The sequence below is a fragment of the Sminthopsis crassicaudata genome, chromosome 6 (genome assembly GCF_048593235.1).
Source record: "Sminthopsis crassicaudata isolate SCR6 chromosome 6, ASM4859323v1, whole genome shotgun sequence".
NCBI lineage: Eukaryota > Metazoa > Chordata > Mammalia > Dasyuromorphia > Dasyuridae > Sminthopsis > Sminthopsis crassicaudata.
This window is the reverse complement of record NC_133622.1, coordinates 37,569,997-37,595,211: the sequence shown is the minus strand read 5'-3', so window position 1 is coordinate 37,595,211 and position 25,215 is coordinate 37,569,997. Positions and strand designations below refer to the sequence as shown.

General features: G+C 34.2%; 1 protein-coding gene across 6 annotated transcripts in view; it reads left to right on the top strand.

Annotated features, from left to right (window-relative positions):
• Positions 1 to 25,215, top strand: part of FRYL (FRY like transcription coactivator) — a 190,615-nt gene that overhangs the window by 93,954 nt on the left and 71,446 nt on the right. For 5 of the 6 annotated variants that reach the window (XM_074276873.1, XM_074276871.1, XM_074276870.1 and 2 more), the window contains 13 exons: positions 1,020 to 1,152; positions 1,268 to 1,375; positions 4,403 to 4,640; positions 6,126 to 6,311; positions 6,452 to 6,538; positions 7,994 to 8,262; positions 9,518 to 9,713; positions 10,989 to 11,113; positions 13,091 to 13,148; positions 18,291 to 18,382; positions 22,517 to 22,689; positions 24,235 to 24,395; positions 25,050 to 25,160. In XM_074276873.1, the coding sequence (XP_074132974.1) occupies positions 1,020 to 1,152; positions 1,268 to 1,375; positions 4,403 to 4,640; positions 6,126 to 6,311; positions 6,452 to 6,538; positions 7,994 to 8,262; positions 9,518 to 9,713; positions 10,989 to 11,113; positions 13,091 to 13,148; positions 18,291 to 18,382; positions 22,517 to 22,689; positions 24,235 to 24,395; positions 25,050 to 25,160 (1,937 nt within the window). The remainder of the gene's footprint in view (positions 1 to 1,019; positions 1,153 to 1,267; positions 1,376 to 4,402; positions 4,641 to 6,125; positions 6,312 to 6,451; positions 6,539 to 7,993; positions 8,263 to 9,517; positions 9,714 to 10,988; positions 11,114 to 13,090; positions 13,149 to 18,290; positions 18,383 to 22,516; positions 22,690 to 24,234; positions 24,396 to 25,049; positions 25,161 to 25,215) is intronic. The other variant, XM_074276869.1, reaches the window with a different exon arrangement.

Here is a 25,215-nt window from a genome sequence, read left to right as displayed (position 1 = left end):
TGTTTGTTTTTCCCAGACTATGTAATTTGTTTAGTAATGTTCATGCAGTGACTTTTCCCTTAACTCTTAACAATGAAGGAATGTTATGATCTAGGCAATCAAAATGTCAAATAAAGAAGTTTTTTTTTTTTTATTTGTATTGTCAATTCTTGTTTATTGTCAAGTCTATAATAGAACAGAGATATAAGTAATCCAAAGTGACATGTCATGGGAGAAAATGTGTTTTTATAATGAGTTTTTGCATTTATCTTTGAAAATAGATTCATCTGACATTCTGGTATTTCCTCTCAAACAAAAAATAAAGCCACAATAAGACATAATTTAGGACCCTAATTTCTCCATTCTGTCTTCCTTGCTTAATTCTTTGCTAGGAATTAATAGCACTTATATTTTTAAATATACCTTTCTAGTAGGCTTACCAAAAGCTATAGACCAATGGTCAGGACTTGAGCTTCAAGGACAAAACAGTAGCTGTAGTTATACAGACTAATTGCTCTCAGTATAAGTAAAGTGTCAACAAAATAATTAGAATAAGTTAGTAATCTTGAAAGTAATAGTAGTAAAATGGTTGGTAGCAGTAGTATCTTTTGCCAGTATTAAAACTGATTAAGAAATTTTAATACTGGATGATAGAATTCTTCTGAGGGTCAGAAGAAACAAGCCTGGTATTAAAAGTTTGTTGTAGGGGCAGCTAGATAGTGCAGTGGACAGAGTGCCAGCCCTGAAGTCAGGACACCTGAGTTCAAATGTGGTCTCAGATACTTAACACCTCCTAAGCTGTGTGACCCCTTAGGCAGGTCACTTAACTCCTTAACAAAAAACAAAAAAAAAACTTGTTGTAGTTAATTTATAGACAGTCATTTGTATTATTTTATCATATGTTTCAGCTGCAAAATTGTCAAAATATTAACAATAGTATTTGATAGCCATGATTCATTAATATTTAACTTGAAATGGTAAAATAAATCATAAAGGTAAAAAAAAATGTAAGAAAAAGTAGTGTTCTATTTCTTTTTCAGGAATGTCCATATACTACCCTCAAGTAAGAAAAGCATTAGACAGCATACTTAGACATTTAGACAAAGAAGTTGGAAGACCAATGTGTATGACTAGTATACAAATGTCTAATAAGGAGCCTGAAGATATGATCACGTATGTAATGAATTATTTTATTGCTCTATACTATTTCTTTTCTGTGTGTTATCAGAAGAAAAATTTAAACACTAATTTCACTAGCAATTTGCACTTAATATCATTTATTTTTCAGGGGTGAGAGAAAACCAAAAATTGATTTGTTTAGAACATGTATTGCTGCTATCCCAAGATTGATTCCAGATGGTATGAGCAGAACGGACCTCATTGAATTGTTAGCAAGGTAAATGAAATAAAACTATTATTTACTATGGAAATTTTAATGCTTGCACTTAGACTTTAAATCACCAATTTCGTCTTCAAAATTAATGAATAAAATAATTTATAAACCCTATATTTTACTTAGCATCCTAATTATCACTTTTTCTCTTAATTCTTTGTCAAGCTTGTGATTCCCATTCGTTTTAACTTCTATGTCTTGTCTTGAATCCCCTACAAATCTCAGTTTTCTAATTTTTAGTTATATTGACTGCGATTTGGATCTGTCCTCATTGCTTTTTAATTTTTTCATCTTGTAACTCTTCATGAAGTTTTTTGGCACTTATGCCCCTGTATTACCCCTTTACATGTATAATAACCAGAATACCATCATGTTTATTTGGACAGATACTAAACTAAATTTACCTCTCCAATTATTGCTTTGACATCTTATATTCACTTCTCTCCATTGGTGAACTTTTTTGTTGGTATCATTAGCAGAAGTTATGTCTTTTTGCTGAAAATAGCATATTTAATTACTTCCCTATGCACCAAAAATATTTCCAAATTTTGATTAAGACTATAGTAACCATACTTTTTTTTTTTTTTTTTTTTTTTTTTTTTTTTTTTGGTGTAGTTAGAATAAAAAAGTGACCAAGTTAATTGTGCAGTATATATTTAACAGTAACCTTTGAGAACAGTATCAGCAGTATTCTCAGTTAGTTATATTTATCTGTATTTGCCCATACACTGCAAGTATTCTTAAGATCTCAATCAGTTACATTTATTATATTTGCCATATAGATAAATGTAATCGAGAACCCTTATAATCTTAGACTCTAAAATTAGGCAAGGCCTCGGAAGTCCCCACTTTCAAATGCTTTATTTTCCTAAGGATATTCTTCACTTAGAATTTGCTCTATCCCTCTCTTATTGACCTCTGGAACATACATCTCATGCATCTCTCATTGCCCTCACCTTCATGTGTACATGTCCATGCACAGACATTGTATATACTCTAAGGTGTTTTGAGTGGAAATGAGTGAGTATATTAGTATTTGTTGTCAAGCATATAAGGGGAAATAATTGAATCTTGGGACAGTAAATCACTGATTTCCTTACGTGGTCTCCATTTTGATTCAATTCAAGAAAGAAATGTTTACTAAAATTTTTTTCATGAGGGTAAGTTGTTTTTTACATTTCTTTGCTGACACTTGAAAGGTTAAAGCAAAGACATAGTGCTTTTGGTAAAGTTGAGCCTTACATGATATCATGAGCCTTACAGATTCCACAAGCCACAAGCCTCCTTCCATTCCCATTCACTCTTTCCACCTTCAGCATCCCCATTATCCCAATAGTCCCACTTTGCCCTCTCCCCAAAGAAGCCTCAACTTCCGCTGTGCCCAGCAAAATGTAATTATAAACATAATTTAAAAAAAAAACCCTCCAAGAGGATAAAATGCACACACTTTATCTCCTCAAAATTAACCTTTTTTTTTTTGCCTCACAGGGTTTCCTACTATTTTCAGAGCATTTTTTTTCCGTTACTAATTCATTTACTTAAGAAGAGTTAAGTCTGTATTGTTTTCAGATACAGTAGATTAGGAATGACTTCCTGAGATGTACTTAACTGTGGTGACATTCTGCTCTGATGACAAGTTTGGGATGGCTTGTAGATTTTATCTTAGTGGTATCTGAATTTATTTTGTCTCTGAGGAATGCTTATAAATCTTCAAGGCTTTCCTGAGCCACACTGGGAGGAGGACGTTTATGAAATGTTACTCTGAGAAATTGTGTTGCCTAAAAGCATTTTGATAGCGTCATGGGCAGTCAATCCCTAATGTTTGTTGGGGGAGCCAAGGCTGCTGGAATGAAACTATTACGATTGGTGTCATAGTAGGCAGTGTAAGGTCTTCTCTTACAGAGTGACAGAGAGAATCCCGGGCTTGAGAGACCATCGGTCTGACCCTGGGTCATTGCCGATGTCCTTGGGTAACTGCTGCTGCCAAGGCTGCTGCGCTGTCACCTCTTGTCTCTTCAGTCTCATTGTCAGTTGAAGGTTGGCTTAGTGAAGACCAGAACTGAGTTCAGCAGGGTGAAGATGTGATCTCTCCTTTCTCCTAAACCACACAACTCTTCTCTGTCATGGTGGATAACTCCATCTTCCCAGCTTCCCAAGCATGTAATTGTGGCATCTTTTTAATACTACCTACTTACCTTATTCATTCAGACTATTTCTCACTCTGATGCATGTGTCATTATAGTCAATTCTCCAAAATTATTTCTTCTCACCCAGGACATGAATCTCTTGTTCGCATGTTAATATATTATTGGTTATTCCTTTTACTGCAACCATTTATTTTGTGGTTTTCCTGTTTATCATTCACTTCCTTACATTCTATATAAAGTCCTGTGGTTTTTTTTAATGGTATTTATTTCCCTTTATTGTTGTCATGGTTTTAAAATACTTTACCAGGTCTTCTTCTTATCATATGCAGACATAGATTCTTTAATCTTGAAGGTTTTCTTCTATGTTGTTTCACCTTCATTTCTTTTATCATTTCTTTTTGTTCTTACTCTATTTACTTCATCCTATGTTTGCTATCTGATCTATTAAGTTACATTTTCACTCCCATTTCCCAAGAATTGTTTTTATAATATTCTATTATGATTTACATTTTGTTCATCATCCGGCATCTTATATTTAGCTGTCACAAAAGTGATTATCAAGTATAAGAAAAATTAGTCAAAATATACATTGAGACTAATTGTAAAGATAGTTTTTTTCAAAATGAAATATATTTTATCTTCTAAAGTGATTGTTCAAACTTCTTGCTGAAATAATTATATGAAAAGAATAGCGTTAAATGGGTGGAAATATGTGTAGATTAATAGGCTAATGGGAGGAGCCCGGAAAAGGGCCCAGTGAGCCCTCATTTAATGTTTCTCATTGTTTGTTATGTAACAGTTAAAATTGTGCATTTTCAAGCATAGGCCTCTCTAAATACTGGGAGAGTTGTGAAGCATCCTAATGGCCCTTTGTTTTTGATAGGCTTACGATCCATATGGATGAGGAACTACGCGCTCTGGCTTTCAATACTCTGCAGGCACTAATGCTTGATTTTCCAGATTGGCGGGAAGATGTTCTTTCAGGATTTGTGTATTTCATTGTACGGGAAATTACGGATGTCCATCCTACACTTCTTGACAATGCTGTAAAAATGTTGGTGCAGTTAATAAACCAGTGGAAGCAAGCAGCCCAAATGCACAATAAAAACCAAGACTCTCAGGTACTATACTTTCAGTAAAACCTTAAAAACAACAAATCTGCTGTAGAAATCTGTGAACATAGCTTTGCTTCTTCCTCTTAAAAATGAAATCGTGGTGGGGCAGCTAGGTGGTGCAGTGGCTAGAGCACCAGCCCTAAAATCAGGAGGACCTGAGTTCAAAAGTGGGCTCAGACAACTTAACATTTCCTAGTTGTGTGACCCTGGACAAGTCACTTAACCCCAATTGGCCCCGCAGAAATAAATAAATAATGAGATCATGGTGTTGAATTATAAAAGTATAAGTTGTTAGAAATGCCAACGTATATGTGGACATAAGTATAAATTGTCTTTTCTTTTTCTGCTTCCAAAGATGCTTAATTTCATCAATGTGATTACTCCTTACACTAAATTATATTGTAAATCTTCTATTTCTTCAGTTACTAAAAATCATTATGTATTGACCAGCTTTTTGGCAGTGACTTTACCCTAGCTGACACAGATTTTGTCTACATTATAAGTATTTCCAGGTTGGGATAGTATATTATATTTCAGAACTTGAGCTTCACTGACATAACCTTGATGATATTACTAGGTCCCCCCTGCTCCATTGAAGCAGTAATTCATTTTTAGTTCCCTAAAAACTTATTGGGATTGCTTCCCTTACTCTTAGGTGATCCATACATTTCTGTGCAATTCATTTCCCATAACTTCTCCGTCCTGCCTCTGGTAGCTCAGAAAAGATGGTCTCCTTTCAGGAAAGAAATCATACTTGGAATCTCAGAAATTCTTGTTGATCTTTTGCTGGAGCACCTTAATACTACTTGTTCTAAGCTATTCTTTTAATGTTTTTTTCCTCAAAAAAAAAGAGGTTTTTATTGTACCTTTATTTTAAATGCCCAATTAATGTTTACTGATTGATTGTAAGGGTGATTGGAATAAAAGAATTATAGAGTTGGAAATGAATTTTGAGGTCATCAGGTCTGGATAAACCATGTGCCAGAGTAGTGCTGTGTCTTGTTGAATGTAACTTAGTTACTTCATAACAAAAACTGAACCTGTAACCTGAATCTTTGCAGCTCCTACTCCAGGGCCCTTTGCCTCTGCTTTTCTGTGTTTTTGTTTACCAAATCTTATTTTCAATATAATAAAAAAAATTTATAAATTTTTACTCATTTTAAGCCTATATAATAAATAATATACATTATTTCCCCAGCAACTTAGCTTTTTCTTTGTTTCCCTGTAGGTTTTCTTTTGTTTTCTGCTGCACAGTTCAGTGTAATAACTTAAAAGTTTCTTGTGGTTCAACTTATTGACAATGGGAGCTATGTTTTTTTTTGCAGCAGAAGTAGCCATTCTTTCATTTATCTGTTATTAAACTGGATTTCTACATATTGGATTTTATTAAAATAGGGCATACTTGCATTCATAATTATTATATTATAAATTTCTGTGCTCTGTTTTTATTGTTATCAGCAAGTCTTGAGTAATTGTTTTAATTTTTTAAAGCACGACATGTCTAATGGAGCTGCTCACTCCCTTCCTTTGGAGAGAATCCCATATTCCAACGTATTCCATGTGGTGGAAGGATTTGCACTCGTCATTCTTTGTAGTAGTCGTCCCGCCACTAGGAGATTAGCTGTCAGTGTCCTTAGAGAAGTACGAGCTTTATTTGCACTTTTGGAAATTTCTAAGGTAAGATTAAGAAATTTCAGATAAATTTTGTTCTTTCTACAGTGAATAGTATTCTAATTAGATTCTACTATATGATTACCTTAGTTTGTTTTTCATAAGCACTATTACATTTTTCAGAAGATTATGTTTATTATTTTTAGGGTGATGATGAATTGGCCATCGATGTGATGGACAGATTGAGCCCATCCATTCTTGAGAGCTTCATACACCTCACGGGAGCTGATCAGGTAATGAGAATGGGTTTTTTGCTTTGATGTTGTTTTGCTAAAGAATATTATCTTAAACAAAGGGCATATATCTTTACCTTAGAAATAATGTACATGAATATACTCTTCAAATTATAAAGTGTATATAGAAATTAACAATAAGAAGGCATTAAGTTGTACTCTATAAAACCAAAACAAATTCATAATATAAATAGATAAAATATATATTTGATTTTCATGGTTTGAAATGGTTTCTGAATTGTTGATGTAGTCTATATAATGTAAAGAACATAGACTCTGGAGTCAGAAGACTGGAATTCAGACCATGTCTCTGATATTACTTGTGTGACCCAACTAAGTTACTTAATTCCCCTGAACCTCAAGCTCCACATCTATCAAACAATGTAATTGGCCTAAATGACCTCAAAGAGCCTTTCCAGGTCTAGAATGAGGATCCTATGATGGTTGTGGGTGGCATGGTTGATTCAATGGAATCTAACTTTATTTGCAAGGTATTGTGTTTAAATAATTAAGAATAAAAATGTCTTGTTAATCATGAAGCAACTACTATAGACATCATTCAACCATTAATTGCTTAATTAATTCTCTTATTCCAAAGAAATGCAAACGAGTTTATAGGATAGAGAAAAAAAAGTGTACTTTCTTTTAAAAATACAAATCTATTTCTTTTTTTTTTTCCCCTGAGGCTGGGATTAAGTGACTTGCCCATGGTCACACAGCTAAGAAGTGTTAAGTGTCTGAGACCAGATTTGAACTTGGGTCCTCCTGAATTCAGGGCTGGTGCTCTATCCACTGAGCCACCTAGCTGCCCCTACAAATCTATTTCTTAAGGAACTTTCTGTATATTTTACTTAATTTCTTATTTAGGTTACAAAATGACGCTCTTTATTTGGAAATTACAGAGACCAAGAATATTATTTAGGGGGTTTGGGAGGAAGGAGCTTCAAAGAATATGGAAAGAGATGTGTTTATGTTTGCACATAGAGTTATGATTAGTAAAACACCTTTTTCCAAAATGTCATATTTGCTTAAAAATCTATTCTGTTTATAAATGCCTATCTGAAAAATATTTTATTATATTATTTTTTTAAATATTGTGCTTATTAATCTTTCACTTTATGCTTTTTCCAATTTGTGTTCTCTGCCTTATGATTTTTGAACAGAATTGAAGGTAGCCTTTAGTTTTGCAATTTATTCCAAATATCAACAGGCCAATTTTTAAGAATTAATGTGGGCCTTTTAGATGACTTACTCTTGTACACAAAGAAAGAACTTTGTAAAACAGCAGAAAACTGCCATCTTTATCTTTGATTTTCTTTAGTAATTTCAGGAGCAAAGACAAATGCAATCCATTTACATTTAGAGTCAAGACTGAGAACCTATTGGTATTAAATCCAGTTCATGTTAGAAAGCTTTCAGGCAGCTCTAAATATGCAATTTTTTTTTCCTCCACAGACAACTTTACTGTATTGCCCTGGCTCTATAGATTTGCAAACATTAGCTGAGTGGAGTTCATCTCCTATCAGCCACCAGTTTGATGTGATCAGCCCATCTCATATATGGATATTTGCACATGTGACCCAGGGACAGGATCCGTGGATAATTAGTCTGTCAAGTTTTATGAAACAAGAAAATCTTCCAAAATATTGCTCTACTGCTGTGAGCTATGCTTGGATGTTTGCCTACACAAGACTTCAGTTGTTATCTCCTCAGGTTGATATAAAGTGAGTTCTTCTCAATTGTAATTTAAATAAATACATTATAATTTTTACTTTTAGGAAAAAGCATTTCTAAAAGTTCTGAAAATAGGGATTCTCAAAGAATAATGTGTTTTAACATACTTAAAATAAAAATGGACAAGGGAGGCATAGGAGACATGTATATAGCTTTTCTATCTCTATATTTTTTTCTCTCTTCCTCTTTTTTCATCCTTCTAAATTTGCCCTGGTTTCATAATTCCTGTTATATGTGTATATAGCTTTTCTATCTCTTTATTTTTTCTCTCTTCCTCTTTTTTCATCCTTCTAAATTTGCCCTGGTTTCATAATTCCTGTTATAGCATCATTCAACTTCTATTTTGGATGCTTCTAGGGTTAGAAGCAAAATTACAGAATAACAGATTTGAATTTGTTACTTTTCTGATTCCCTTTTTGCTGCCCTAAATTATTCTGTTCCCAAACAAGAAAACCTTCTCATATCCATTAGAATTGATCATCATCTTCTTATTGCCATGCAGTCATGTAGGCTCACAATACCCATGACAATCTTTAGTCCTTATTCTCCCATGTTCTACATGTCCATTCTGTTATCAAAATTTGTTTAACTATAGCACAACTTGTATACATTTTTTCTACTCACACAGGCACTGCCCAAGTTCATTCAGGATCTAATCACGCTTCACTTTATATTACAATAGTCATATTAGGTTTCATTATCTTAATTCTTTCCCCATTTTTCCAGTCTATCTTTCACTCAGGTCCCAAAAAAGATTTAGTTAGTTAAGTCTAACCTTGTTGCATCCCTCTCTGTTGCTGTTAGCCTTGTTATCTCCAGTCTTCAATATAAAGTTCTTCCTTTGGCATTTAAAGACCTTCCTAAGCTGCTCTCTTCTTATCCTTCTAGTCTTTTATTCTGTTTATTCTAGATTCAGTTACCTTAGCCACTTCTTGTTTCTCTCATATAGCGTTAATATTTCCTATCTCCATGCCTTTCTTCTGACTGACTGCCATCCCTCTCAAACATATTTGCTGTTTTAAATCTGTGTGTATACATTTGTGGGGATACATGGATTAGCATGGATACATAGGATGTGGTAGGCCATAATCTGTACTACTTGAAGGAATTACCCCACTGATTATATCATAGACCCATTGAGGTACTGGGAAATATTTTGAAATACATTAATAGACATTTTTTGGCTATAATTTTATTGACTGTATATCATGTTGAATTTGCTTTTGTTTTTTTATCTTTGTCTAGTAGCCCCATTAATGCTAAAAAAGTCAGTACTACCATAAGCAGCGATTCCTACATTGGACTTTGGAGAAACTACCTGATTCTTTGCTGCAGTGCAGCCACATGTGCATCCTCTTCCCCATCTGCTGGTTCCATGAGGTGCTCTCCTCCTGAGACGCTGGCATCTACTCCTGACAGTGGTTATGGCATTGATTCTAAAGTAAGTATTTGAAATCTCTCCATAATAATAGCGAAGAATTGAATAAAATAATTGTAGAGTTGTTTTTTGTCAGAAGAGTAGATTGTGATCACTTTCTTTTCTTTATATTTTCCAAATTCTTTGTTTTTCTTGGAATAGTAAAGTTTATTTAGAAAGAAATTAAATATTAATCACATATACACATTTTATTTATTTTCACAATAAAGCCACCATTCTTAAGATCATGATTATGGATTTTTAAAAAATAATTATATTTATAGCACATCATATAGTTTTTATTTAGTTTTCTAATATTGGAAGGTAAGTATAATTTTAAAAAGGTAGAAGAGAGAAATGTAGGATCTTGCCTGGGTGACTGAAGTTTCCTCTCAAAGGCAAGGATGACATTTAGGTGATACCCAGGTAAGTGGATGAGAATTGATATTACAAGATTATAGAATCTTGGTGCAAAAAGGGAACACTGAGGTTTTTTAAAATCACACCTTCAACAACATTTCCAGAAAGAGGCCGTCGGTACAGCCTCCCATACCATAAAGTATTGGGTTAGATCTTGGGTTGGGTGATCACAGCCTTCCTTTTGGTATTTGTGCTTTGCATCGTCTCTGATCACGCAGATGATCTGGTCCTAGGAGCCTAGAGTAATGAACTTGTAGCAGATGAAAGTCTGGAGATTTCCTTGTCTGACACTCGGGCATGAAAGCCAGGTTAAGTGACTTGCCCAAGGCTTCACAGCAAGAGCCCAGGACCAACTGAGGGTTTGGGCTCCACATTCCGGACTCTCCCCACTGTACCATGTGGCTTCATTTGCTAAGCAGTCAAAGTAAGGCCCTGGGAAAGGAAATGAATTCACTGCAATCCGAAGGGGAGTTATGGAGCCCTGACTAGAGAGCAGATCTCCTGTCCTTTAACCCATGTTCTCCCCACCTTAGCTCATTACTGACATCCTAAGGCAATGTGGAACACAAAATGTTGGGGGAGCTAGCCTGGAACAGGGAGAAGACCATGCAAGTAGGAGTCAAGATAACTGAGTTCTAGGCTTGGGTTGGTAATTAACCTGCTGTGTGACTTTGGGCAAATTATTTAACCACCTTGAGTTACGCCAGTTTTATTGATTTGTTTTTCCAGTGCTGCTTGTATAATGTTTATGTCTGTCTATTCATTATCCCTGACCAAAAAATAGTTTAACATGTTAAATTATTTTTGTTCTTTTTAGTGCTATGAGATTGTAGGTTTACTTTGTCTACTATAAAAACACAGTATTTTTTCCCCCCCCAGATTATTGGCATTCCATCCCCTTCTTCCTTGTTTAAGCACATAGTTCCAATGATGCGCTCTGAGAGCATGGAAATAACTGAATCCCTTGTTCTTGGTCTTGGCAGGACCAACCCAGGAGCTTTTAGGTAATTATTATCTTGTCTCTATATTTTCTATATAAGTAAATAATTAATAGAAAAATTGGCTACTTATTTAGAATTTTAGGGGTAGTGATTTTGATAATGTTTCTTCATCTCTTAAATGTAGTGATTTTTGAAAAATGAATCTACCATCCTTATTTAGTTTTATAAGAAAATTAAGTCTTATTATGATGCATCCCTGTTTTTATTTTCCTCCTCAAGTATTACGTTATATTTAGAGACTTAACAAAAAGTAGGATGGATTTTAAGTGACATAAATGAAACAATTGTTTTTAATTCTCAAGCATTTCATAGAACGGGATTCTTACGGCTTGAGGTATTTATAAAGTACATTCTTTCATTCTGCTTGAGGAAAATGTTGTCCAACTCTGATCTTCCCTTTATTTTCTTAAGGATGCCCCTAGTTAATCTGATCAGCCACATGAAGCCCCACGTGACAATATCTATTTTTTCCCCAAGTGTTATGAGTTCCATGCACAACTCAGCCTCCTCTTGCCCCTTCTGCATTCTGGAAGGGTCTCCATTCTCCACCCTCTCTCACTTAGCTATCCCTCCACCTTCTGTGACTTTAGGTGTTCATGTCTGTGGGGATGACTATAAAGAGCAGGTTTTTCCTTTGCTCCCGCTCTGCCCTTCTGCAGACTGCCTGTGTATCCTCCTGCCCCAAACCTGTCCCTGCTCCTGACTTCCATCTTTCGGTAGCTCATTATCAGCATCCTTCTAGTCACTGGGATAAAACCTTCAAGCCACTCTCTGTTCTTGCTTTCTCACCTGTCCCATCCTGTCACTTTAGCCCTAAAAGGTCTCTTAGATCTTGTCTTTCCATGCTGCTGCCACCCTAGAACAGCCTTCCACATTGTGTCTTGCCCACACTTCCATGATGACCCCCGAGCTCTTCCTGCTCCCACTCTTGGCTCCCTAGCACCCGAGGAATACCCATCCTGACCCTACCCTACTCAGTGGGAGATGGCAAGCAACTGGGCACTCTCTAGCTGTGCCTCTCCCCAGGCCTGCCCCTGTTGCTGCTCTCAGGACCTTTCCCTCTGTGTGTTCTGGCCCCGACTTCTCCTGCCACTGTCTCCTCATCTGGAGCTGTGAGGACTCTGGGGAAGTGCCTGGAAGCCATCTTGTCTTCTTTACATTTCTCATAGCACTTGGTAGGACCTCTCCTCTGCCCTCACCATGTTATGATTTGTATTCTATATTTTGTGTCCACATCTTCATAAACATCTGAGACATTTGAGTTTAAAGAGTTTTCAGCATCTCCTTCTGACTTCATTTTATGGGTGAGCAGAGGGGGGTGTGGGGAGGTTAATTAACTTGCCCAACGTTACACTGGCTGTAAGTGGCAAAGCTTACTGTTCAGACACGAACCCTCTGCCTTCGGACCCAGCAGTCTCCTCTCCCTTGGCAGCGTATGAAATCCTTGGGGATTGATTGTGTCTTATTTTATCCATTGGCCATTAACACCCAGCTCAGTGCCTGGCAGATATTGGGCACAGTATAAGTGTTTAAATTATCAGTAAGCTGAATTTTTCTACCTCAATCTTCAAAAAAAAATAAAATAAAATAAAACTTTAAATGTTTTAAACATTGATAAGTAACTGTTTTATGCATTATAATGAAATAGAGGCATATTATGCCAGTAAATTTTTCTAAAGACCTTTTTTGATTGCTTTTCCCCCTAATAAATTAATATGTGTGCAGATTTTCTGTTTTTTTTTCTTTTTAGTATATTCTTTTCAGATGGCAATTAATAAAAAGTTCACTATTAGAAAATAAATAGAATGTTATCAAAATTGACTGACCTAATCTCTCTGTTTCCAACACAAATTGAGTGCTAAAAATCAGTGATTAAGACTGGTACTAGGGTTGTTTGTTAATTTTTTTAATGTATTTTCAAGTAGAGTTTGATTATATCAGCTTGGTTATTAATGTAGCAATTAATATTTTTCTTTCCAGGGAACTAATAGAAGAATTGCACCCTATAATTAAAGAAGCACTTGAAAGAAGGCCAGAGGTGAGAATGGTTGAGTGATTTTGAGCCTCCAGAATTAGTGTACTTTGTTCTACTTCAGGGTATCTACTCCTTTACTTTAACCAAGAGGAAGAAGGAAGCAATTAATGGAGAGGGAAGTAGCTTTTCTTTTTTTTTTTTTTTTTTTTAAAGGATGAAAGTGGAAATGCATAGGGCTTACTCAGGGATAATAAGGAAGTCAACCTGATAAACAGAATTTATGCTGGGAAAAATGTTTCATTTCATTTCATCCAGGACCACTGGATAAAAAGTCTTAAAGCTAGATAGGCATAAGGAATGGACAAGAGAGAGAGAGAGATAGACTTGTTATACCATTATCAACCAAGAAATGGTCTTATGAGTGGTTTTTTTTGTCATTGGTATACAGAGCAAATTAAAGTAAGAAGAGATTGTTAAGGTGATGTGATGTATGATGGGTTAGGTGATTATAAGAGGAGTAGAGAAGTTCCTAACAAAATTATAAACATGCCCCAAATACTGTTAATTCCCCCTGTGAAAACATAATTGGGGTTGAAATAAAATTGTAGGGAAAATTTATTTCCATTACAGCTTTAGATTAGTAGCAAGAGCATTGTTCTGACAGCTGTCCTCTCTGTGCCTCCTCATTCCAATGCAGGAATGGCCAGACTGGAATGGAGTTGGGTCCCAAAGAAAAATTATTTGAGAAAGTCTTTCCAAAAAAAAAAAAAAAAAAAAAAAAATTGTCTGTGGAAAACGTGTGGTCCCCACATTGCTGTGTAAACCCAGACTTATGCAACTAAGACTATTGAAAAATTAGATAAATATCAGAAATAGCAGTAAACAAACTATTTAATGATGTTTCATCAGTATTGTTACATTACATATTTACTTGCTGTTTTTGTATAAAAGCTTTTCAAAATCACATTTGTTATTTTTAAAGGGTGAACCCCAGCCTTTTCAAACAAAAGGATGATTAATAAGTGATCAAAACAGCAAGGAATCTTAGTTTTTCCACTTATAAGAGTTCAGCTCTTACTTTGGCCAGTATTATTTAATGTCAACTTTTGGCTGAAAATTTGTGAATTATAAGACCTTATGCAAGATAATTATTTATCTGTCCCATATTCATGATTCCTATTCATACTGATTATAGAGATCTAATGACTTAGAGAATGTGTAACCTAATGAACATTCTACACATTTTTTCATTATCATGCCATAATTCTATACACTTAAAAATGCATCAAAACTGCTTAGAAATAAGCTGAATTTCTCCTCAGAAAGAGAGAGAGAATCAACCTGAAAAGATTTGTGAATGAAGATTTAGTGGTAAATTTTCTTTTTCATCTGTAGCCTATAATAGGGGTTTAAACTAGTGTTACTTAGACAATTGAATAATTGAAGTACTTTAGGTTCCTGAATAGTAAAAAGTTGTTGGGCTTAAATTTTTTAAAGATCATTACTGTTAAAGCCAAAAGACCAGGATTCATATCCAGTTCCTGTTACTGTCTGTATAACCAAGGTTACAATGAATCGAGCTCACAGAGTCTTAGTTTTCTAACCCTGAAGTGGGTATAAATAATACTTGCACTAAGTACCAAAGATTATTATGCTTAGTAAATCTTGAAAGCTGTGTTAGTGTGTCACTAGCATAAAGATAAAAGGTACATTCACAGACTGCCAAAACTATGCATAAATCCAAAATAATTTCTAATTTAAGTTTTGACTTTTCAAGGAATGCTAAGACTATGATTGGGCTTAGAAGGAAGGCCTTTTCAGAAGATTTTGGACATTGTTCTGAAAAGTTTTATAAAATATATTATGAATCATTAGCTATAGTACCACTCGGTTCCTTAGGAGAACAGAGTAATAAAATACAACACATGAGCAGCAAACAAGATGAGGAAGTACATTGATTAATGGTGTAGATAGAGAAGGAAGTTGGGGGAAGAGGAGGAAGAAAAAAAATAAAATAAGAAAAAGTTGGTAGAAAGAAGGAAAAAAAATAGAAATTTATTTTATTTAAATTTATTTTTAAAGTTTACTATGTCTTAGGCATTTTGCTTAGTTCTGTGGATATAAATTAATACCTCTTTGCAAATTGTTTCTATACAGTGGTTAACATCTTTGAGTTAAGACATGAAAACAGACGTATACGAAGTAGGCAGAGCTGGGCTGCTTGCCCAGAATTTAACCACCCAATCCTGTTTTAGGCAGCCTAGTATATAGTTGTCATGTAATAGAAACAATGCAGTGTAGAATATAGCTGAAAGTGTTAAGTATTAAAAATGTTGAACTAAGAATTAAAACACATCGATTTGAAAGGCAATCCTACCTTGATCTTGATCTTGTCATTTGACTCGATCAAATGGGCTTCTGTTTCTCATACATAAAGTAAAGAATTTGAGCTAGATGAAAGGTTCCCAATATTTTCAAGATTGAAAGGATCCCTTTTAAAACAAACAAGAAACCACCCCAAAACCTCATGCCATCTCATAACAGTTGTGCTATTAGTACCTATTTTACATTATGTAAAGCTACTATCAATTCAGTAATACTTTTACATGAATGTCTATTTTATTTAATCACAAAAGCATCCAAATACATTTGGGAAATGGTAATAAATAAATGTGCAGATGATAATAAGATTTTAGTGGTACATTTATTTATGGATGTGTATGAATGGCTACTTGAATAAATCTTCTCCCACCTCTACTGCCTGGGATTCTGTCACCCCAAGGTTGAAAATCTAGGAGTTCTTTGCCTTTGAGACATCTTTCAGCTCGAAGTCCTTTGATATTCTCCAAGAGAAATTAATTTCAAGTATAGTCTAATGGATGGAAGTCATATAGCCACAGAGGCTGGGCAACCTAAGGTTCACCTCGTATCAATAAAATTGCAGGTCCAATTAACCAGAAAAAAAATGGAGCTTAAAACTTCGCTAAGACTTTTGGGACATGTTGGTGAATACAAAGATGAATGGGATGTAATCCTTGCCTTCAAAGAACCCATGGTCTAGTAATGGGGACTGGCATGTACATTGACAATGATAATTTAGAGTGTGGGAATATATTTTATATATTAGTCTATTTTATCAAATGGTTTATTTTATCAAATAATCAGTTTGGGGTAACTACCAAAATTTGTTGTATGTTCATTTCTTCTTTATTTTCTGAATTAGATGATACATGGTAATCATATATTTACTATAGAATAGTATATCTAGAACATTTAATTCCATGCTTGCTAATTCTACTTCAGTTGAAATATCTATCGTTTCCATATCTAAACATTTTTGCTGTGAAATGGTTTCTTAACCAGTTCTTGGTGGGGGGTGGGGGTGGGGAGGGGAGGAACACTTCCTAGGTTATTAAGCTACAAGTGAACTTGTTGAGAACTTTGAGAGAATATTTTTCAGATTTATACCTTTTAATGTTTCTTGTTCAATGTTTAGTACACTAAATGGTGCTTCTCAGGGAATACACCGTGCCTAATGTCCTTGTAGTTACTTTCTAGTCCTTGGAGGATAGGAGTGAAGGGAGCTTTTTATTTTAAAATTATCAAGATTAATCAAATATCTAAAAAATCTATTTGGACAAAATTAACATAGAGAAGAAATTTTAAAGAACATAACTTTAATCCACTTCTTAATTTTTTCCAGTTACTCTAAATCAAATAATATTGTACTCTCAGCTTAAATTTATAACTCATTGGAAAGTAACAATGAAGCTTAAATTCTATTACTCTTAGCCATACTTTAGCCACTCCTTGCTTGGCAGTTGGAAATTTCATTATTTGGAATATGAGTCTAAATAATAATAATCCTCACAACCTTTCTTCTCTACAATGACAATATCTTAAAAGTCTTAGTGAAGTTTAAAGCTTTAACAGCTTAAAACATAGAATTTAAACAGCAGTATCAATACTAGAAAATAGAGGAGACATGAACAGAATCTTTTAGAATGAGTGTCTTATTCTCCAAAATCAGATAATTTATACCAAACTTTTTATTTAGTAAAATAAATGAAATATTTATAAAATATACTTCTATATTATATTTGTGTTCTTATCAATCTACTATACCATAAGCTTTTTTTCTTTTTTTTTTTTTTAAGAAGATATGCTATATATCTTTGTAGCTTATATATTGTGCCTTTGAGCTAGTTTGTATTGATTAAATGTTTGGGTTTTTGTTTGTTTTTTTAAAAGCTGAGCTGGGATTTCATTGTTAGAAGGGTTTTCCAAAAAAACCAAAACTCCCCATACCAAGGCAGATCACTGCCTGTTCTGCTGCTTATATTTTTAGGGAGTTGGCTGCTTGGGGCACTAAGAAATTAAGGCCTAATGTCACATGTGCCAGACAGCAGTTCTGGAATTCTAGTTGTCCTGCTTCTATGGCCCTGACCTCCATCTATGACATCACGCTGCTTCTTCCTAGGATATTTGAAAGAAAGTTTTTTGACAGTGTGAAACTGCCTTAAAGCTTTTGGGATGTGCTATATCCTATTTGGTCCTCTAATTGTCAAAAGTAGCTGGTTATTCACATCATTAGCATCAAAAGCTCAAGCTCTCTTAGTCTGCTTCTCAGTGCTACAATTTTTAGATAAAAACTTTTCACAAGTTTGAAGATTTCTTGGAATCCTCTTGGAGTTTGTATTGCTGCTCCTTTTCTGATTTCTGTGAAACTCAGGACTCCCTTGTACATTCTTCCATTTAAAACAGAATTTTCCAACTTTTTTCGTTACCATTAAAGGTTTAGCAAATCTATAAACTGGACCATAAGAACATAGATCTAGAGCTGCAAGTAAGTTTCAGAACCATTACACAACCTTCAGTCCCCATTTTATGAATGGTTAAAAAAGTTCAAGGTAATACAGTACGTGGAAGAAACCAGATTGCACCCCACATCCTTTGATTTCAAATCCAAACCCTATTCACTGTACCATGCAGCCTCCCTAGATATAGAACCTTTATTTCTTCCCTGAAGTTATCCTAAAATAAAAATTCAGTAAGGTTTTTTTTCCTTCTCATTGACTTCAAGTGCAGCTTTAAAGTAATAGCACTATTGTGAGGAAAACCGTTTGTATTCTTTAAAGTTCATTAAAAAAAAGACATCACTGCATACATTCTAATGTCTTCTGTATTTCTTTTGATATGGAGCAGAATATGAAACGGCGCAGGCGTCGAGATATTTTGCGAGTGCAACTGGTACGGATATTTGAACTGCTGGCCGATGCTGGTATCATCAGCCACAGGTTAGTACTGGAGCTGTTTTCTTTGGGGCGAGAACATTGAAATGCAAAAAAGAAAAAAGTCCTTGGGGAAAATCATTCTTCATTATTCTTTCAGAGTAGTACATAAGATGCAGTCATGTTATGCAGCAGCTAGAGGCCTTCTAGACTCACACTATCTTGGTGGAGAAAGGACCAAAAGCTGCCAAAAGCTATCCGTGCCTGACCTGGAGCCTGTGTTCTGCAGATCCCACAAAGAGCTGAAGCCTTACAAAGAGAGGGAAACTATAGTCCCTTGTGACCGCCCTCTTCTCTTGTGGAGATGCTCCTTGTGAGGAGCCTGCATTTATTTGCCCCTTGAACACTGGTGCTGGTTCTTCCCTCAGGACCAGACACAGCGAGTCCAATTCTTCTTCCCTATATAAACCTCATATTCCTGAGAATCTTTTCTGTTCTTTTTTTTTTTTTTTTTAATTTTATAATTATAAAATTTTTTGACAGTATATATGCATGAGTAATTTTTTTAATAACATTATCCCTTGTATTCATTTTTCCAAATTTTCCCCTCCCTCCCTCTGCTCCTTCCCCCAGATGACAGGCAATCCCATACATTTTACATGTGTTACAGTATAACCTAGATACAATATATGTTTGTAAATACAATTTTCTTGTTGCATGTTAAGTATTGGATTCCGAAGGTATAAGTAACCTGGGTAGATAGACAGTAGTGCTAATATTTTACATTCAATTCCCAGTGTTCCTTCTCTGGATGTAGTTGTTTCTGTCCATCATTGATCAACTGGAAGTGAGTTGTATCTTCTTTATGTTGAAGATTTCCACTTCCATCAGAATACATCCTCATACAGCATTGTTGAAGTGTATAGTGATCTTCAGGTTCTGCTCGTTTCACTCAGCATCAATTCATGCAAGTCTCTCCAAACCTTTCTGAATTCATCCTGTTGGTCATTTCTTACAGAGCAATAATATTCCATAACCTTCATATACCACAATTTACCCAACCATTCTCCAATTGATGGACATCCATTCATCTTCCAGTTTCTAGCCACTATGAAAAGAGTTTCCACAAACATTTTGGCACATACAGGTCCCTTTCCCCTCTTTAGTATTTCTTTGGGATATAAGCCCAGTAGTAGTACTGCTGGATCAAAGGGTATGCACAGTTTGATAACTTTTTTGGCATAATTCCAGATTGCTCTCCAGAATGGCCGGATTCTTTCACAACTCCACTAACAATGTATTAGTGTCCCAGTTTATCTTTTCTGTTCTTGACTGCCATTACAACAGTACTTAACATAGGAAATAGGAAGACAGGATGCTATTTTAGGAAGTATATTAGCTCTGGGGTTGAACAGTTTGTATCCAGATCTTGCCCTTGGAGCTTACTGCCTCTGTGGCATGGCACGTTATTGTCCTTGTCTGCAAAATGGACTCTGAGGTCACTTCTGGCTTATGAATTCTTATGATTCTTATTTGCTTATGATCCTACTTACTACAAGTTTTAGTATGGTAGTAATGTGAAAGTAATGCTAATTAGCCATTCCATCTGTGACACGGGATAGGAGAAGTGGTACAAATAATCCACTTGACATAGATGCTTTTTTTTTTTTTTTAAGTAATTTTACAACTTAGACAAATAATAAAAAGCCTCATTGTCATAGGCATGCAAAAATTATATAAGACTCCCTGCATTATAGACTTTTTATGTATAGATGAAGGTTGTTATTCTATATCACCTTGGCCTCTCCTTGTGAATTCATCACATTTTTTGTCCCCTTCATTTAGCATTTGCTCATAGTGTTTTGTGACATCATTCTTTTGAATTTTTTAAATTTTATTCTACAATTAGCAATTTTATTCTACATCTTGTGTGCAAGATTCTACTAAGATAGCCTGATATCTTGGAGTTATATTGTTGTATTATATAGTTTTTTCTGTATGTGTATCTTGTCTCTAATTCTAGATTATATTTTCTTTTTTAATCAGTTTGTAATTTTTGGTACCTCTTTGGTACCTCAGTCAATGCCTTATTCAAAGAAAATACTCAAGAAATACTTTTCTTATCATACCATACTTGTGGTAGTCAGTGGATTCTGAGTCATAAATGTGGTAGCCTTGAGCACATAGTTTAAATGATTATATCCTCTTCTTTTTCAAGCCCTTTATTTTCTCTTCCCCTATTCCCTTTCATTTCCTTGCTAGAATACCTCAGGTCAAGTCAGAGAGGCTAGTACTATTGGATAGAACTCAAAATACTAAAATTCACAAATTTTAGAATGAAAGAGACTTTAGACATCTGGATTTGTGGCAAGACCTGGTTTCAGCTCCTTCCTGTGCCAGGACATTGGACTAGCCTGTCTAGCTCTAAATCTGTGGCCTCTGAAATATAAATTAAGCAACACAGATTTATTTAGGGCCTAGTATATAACAAGCATTGTATTAAGAGCTAGCATTACAATCCTTTCTTTCAAAGAGCTTACATTTTGATAGGAGAGACAGAACATGCATGCATATACAGAATAAAGTAGTTAAATCTATGATAATTTGAGAGAGATGGCATTGACAGTAAAGGGAGGCTGTCAGGTATGGCTTCATGGAGAAGGCAGCTCTTGAGCAACATCTTAACAGAAAAGAAGGACTGTCTGAGAGGGGAATAGGGAGAGAGTATATGATATGATTGAAGGGCAAGTAAGTGGTACAGTAGATAGAACACCAACCCTGAAGTCAGAAAGACCAGAGTTCAAATCTGCTCTCGGACACTTACCACTTCTAGGTGTGTGACCTTGGGCAAGTCACTTAACCCTAATTGCCTAAACAACAAAAAAAGATATGATTGAAAAAAGAGGTACATATAATTAAAGAAGGATAAACAGGTATCATTAGGTGCTGTGTTGATATAAAAATATAAAAATACTTAGAGGAAGGCCTAGTCTGGGGAGAATTTCTGGGAAGGGCAAGAATAAGATGGGGTAAACTGTGAAGCCAACTTCTGCTTTTAGAGAAAGTTTGCATATTAGTGAGCTCACAGAGCCATTGAAATAATGAATTACAACTTTTTATAGAATTTTTAATCTGAAAAAAGCTTTGTATTTAAACTATTGAAAAATCACATTATTTAAAAAAGAAAACTATTCATATTCAGGCATAATAAGGTTGTATGTATCAAAATCATCATATGTAATTAGCTAAATTTTAGTAAGATCAAATTATAAACATAAAACACATTTGTTATAAGCACACTTGTGCTTATAAAGCACATGGAGACTATTAATATTCACTTTGGATTCCTTGTTTAAAAAAAAAAAAGTAATCTCTTATTCTATGAAGGTAGAATTGGTACTGAAACAGTATTTTTAAATGTCACATTATAATTAAAGTCTCACAAAATAATAAAAGTAATACAAGTCAAGTTGTGTTAAAACACAAAACTGGTATTTTTTAAAAATCACAAACTATGTTTATTTTTCTGAAGCCTTAACAAAAGAATTTGGGATCCCATGCTACCATCAAGGACCAGTATTATCAAAAACAGTATCATCTTTTAGGAAATACAATAAAATGTATTCATAATTTATAGAAAACACAAAAGAAAACTTTAGGGAATTGTTTTAAGTTTGCCTTCACAAATGTTTATTTCCTTAAAGAGATTATAAAATTAGACTGTGAATACTTGGTTGTTGTGCTTTTAAACTATAAAGTTTTCCTTATTATATTATTATTAATATTAATAACTAATTATATTATTATTAATATTAACAATCACTAAAGGAAGGAATTTGTTTCTAACTGTGCTTTTAAACATAATATTGTGTTACTACCATATTTAGATAATGTTTTAAAACTCCACCAAAATAAAGTTGTCATTTTCTAATTAATGTTATATGGCCATATAATATACTTGCTCAGTATAGAACCACAAATACTTAATCAACAACTTGTTTCCCTGATAAAACATCAGACAATATATTCAAAATTCTAAGACATTGGCAATCCTATTTAAAAAGGAACTTTGCAGAGTTTAACAAATGCACTTCTGATTTTGGTTCTTTAGTTCTTTAGATGAGTTAGAAAATCTTGTCTTTCTTTTTTTTTTTTTTTTTACTTTGTATTTCTTGAATAATTTTCCTTTTTTATTTTCAGTGCAAGTGGTGGCCTTGATAATGAAACACATTCCCTCAATAATACTTTGCTGGAGTATGTAGATCTAACTAGGCAACTCCTAGAAGCTGAAAATGAAAAGGACTCTGATACACTGAAGGATATCCGATGCCATTTTAGTGCCTTAGTGGCGAATATCATTCAGAATGTTCCAGGTATCATTTTCAGTATTTATAGCATTAATTGATTCTCCATGTCTTTTTTCCTCCAATGATGACTACAATGAGACTGGGACTTAAAGTGACAAGACCTAATCATTGGGAAATGTTAGAGAAGTGCGGGTGACAAAAGATTATAAAATTTATTGAATTGACACTTATTTTCATTTTCATGCAAAATGAAGACTAAGAGATAAATTTAAAGGTAAACAACAGTGGAGGCTTTTAGTGAGCTTGTTATAGACATATTGGGTAGCATAAAGGAGTACACAAAAGAGAAAGGAGAGAGAGAGAATATGAGAGTGGAGAAAGAAAAAAAAAGTCTGGAAGAAAGGTAAACTGGTACTCTAAATCAATAACAACCTTGAAAAAATGAGAAGTAATGGATCTGACATCTAGTTTGTGAATAATACTGATGTGATGATATAATGAGTATATAATTTTAAAAATATGTTGTTGATAGCTTTCCAAAAAATTATAAGACACTGTATATCTGTAATATATCAAATATTGTTTTGGAGCCTATTACAAATGTAAATTTAATTTTAAAGCTAGAATTAATTTTTCTGATTTATGATAAGAATCAATAATAAGAGACTTAGGACTTGTAAATTTCTTGTGAGTAGGACTTAGGACTTGAGAATACTTCTAACCATCAAGTTTTGATATTACCTATTTATTGAATTTTTTGGATGATCTCAAATAAAAATTCATTGATAATTTTAGTGTACTTTTATGAAAGTGTAAGAGGCAGAAACAGAAAGGGAGTGAGGGAGAGGAAAAGGGACAGGGAGAGAACAGTGGGGGCAGAGAGAGAAACAGCTAAGAGCAAGGGTTTTCAGGTGCAACTTCTGATACTACTGATTCTTTATGATTGATACTTTATGATTCTGGATAAGTCACTTAACTTCTTAATGCCCCAGAGGAAAAAGCGCTAACCTGCATCAGTAGGAGGAAATTAAAGAGTGTGGATGTATGTATGCAGGGGCATGCACGTGCTGCAGGAATCCACATAATAGATATGTCATTCTTATAGTATAAGTAGATAACTTTAAATTTATTTTAATTTAAATTTTATTACAAAATTGTATTTCCAGATCTTATGTAAAGAGTGATTGTTAAAGGTTGAAGCATCTCAGATAGTCCAACTCTCTCATTTTGTAAACCTAGAAACTCAAGGCCCTTTGGGTAAAGTGATTTTGACTGAGATCATACAATTAGTGTCATAGTTGGAACTGTATCCCAAACTACCCATTACTATTCTGTTTTCAAATACATCATGTTGCCAGCATGACATTTCTGCTTTAAAAGTTGTCATATGCCATGTCATAATAACATATGCATGTAGTCTTTCTCTCTTTTTTACTTGACGAAAATGAAATAGAAATAAAATGAAATATATCTTTCTGACAACATTGTATATTGAAAGTTTTCCTTGACTAAGATAATAAATTTGAAGGTTTAGTTGAAAAATTTTTAACACATACTTTTAAAGGAGAGTAAGGTAAAACTCAGGTACTTTTGTTCTGCTTTTCTTTATAGTTCACCAGAGAAGAAGCATCTTTCCCCAGCAGAGCCTCCGTCACAGTCTCTTCATGTTGTTCAGTCATTGGGCAGGTCCTTTTAGCATCATGTTTACTCCCTTGGACAGATACAGCGATAGGAACATGCAGATTAATAGACATCAGTACTGTGCATTAAAGGTATTTACCTACAGCTGTATTTTTCTCATAGCATTTTGGTATTCAAACCATTATGCATTAGAATTCAGTTTAGCCACCTTTTCTTTTACTTCTCCCCTACATGTACACTGCACTAGTTGTGTTTTTATCTAAACATATTATTACGTCTACAACTTTGTTTACAATATTCCTGTTACCTAGAATGATAACTCCTTCTACTTCACCCCATAACTCTCCCTGTTTGTGTATGTGTAAAAGTTTGGTATATAAAAACTTAAAAAGTTTTTATTTTTAATCTATTTGGAATATTTTTAGATTTTATAAACTGACTGACTGATTTAGTGCAATGTCAATTACTTTTTCTATATAACAGATACATCTTAGTATACATTATATCTACTAAGGTAGAATTGGTACTGAAACAGTATTTTTAAATGTCACATGATAATTAAAGTCTCACAAAATAATAAAAGTAATACAAGCCAAGTTGTGTTAAAACACAAAACTGGTATTTTTTTTAAATCACATACTATGTTTATTTTTCTGAAACCTTATTACATCTCTGTTTTATGAGATTTGAGATTACCAAACATTAAAATTGATTGAATTTTCTCAGTCAGCATCACTCAACAGCATTATTTATTAGATTATATGTTTTTAATGTTATTTTTGAAGGCTATGTCTGCTGTTCTGTGCTGCGGCCCTGTTGCAGATAATGTAGGACTCTCTTCAGATGGCTACTTATACAAATGGCTGGATAATATTTTAGATTCTCTGGACAAAAAGGTAATAGGACAAATGTGTGTCTTTTTAGTACTTTATATTCATGTATCTTTTAAGG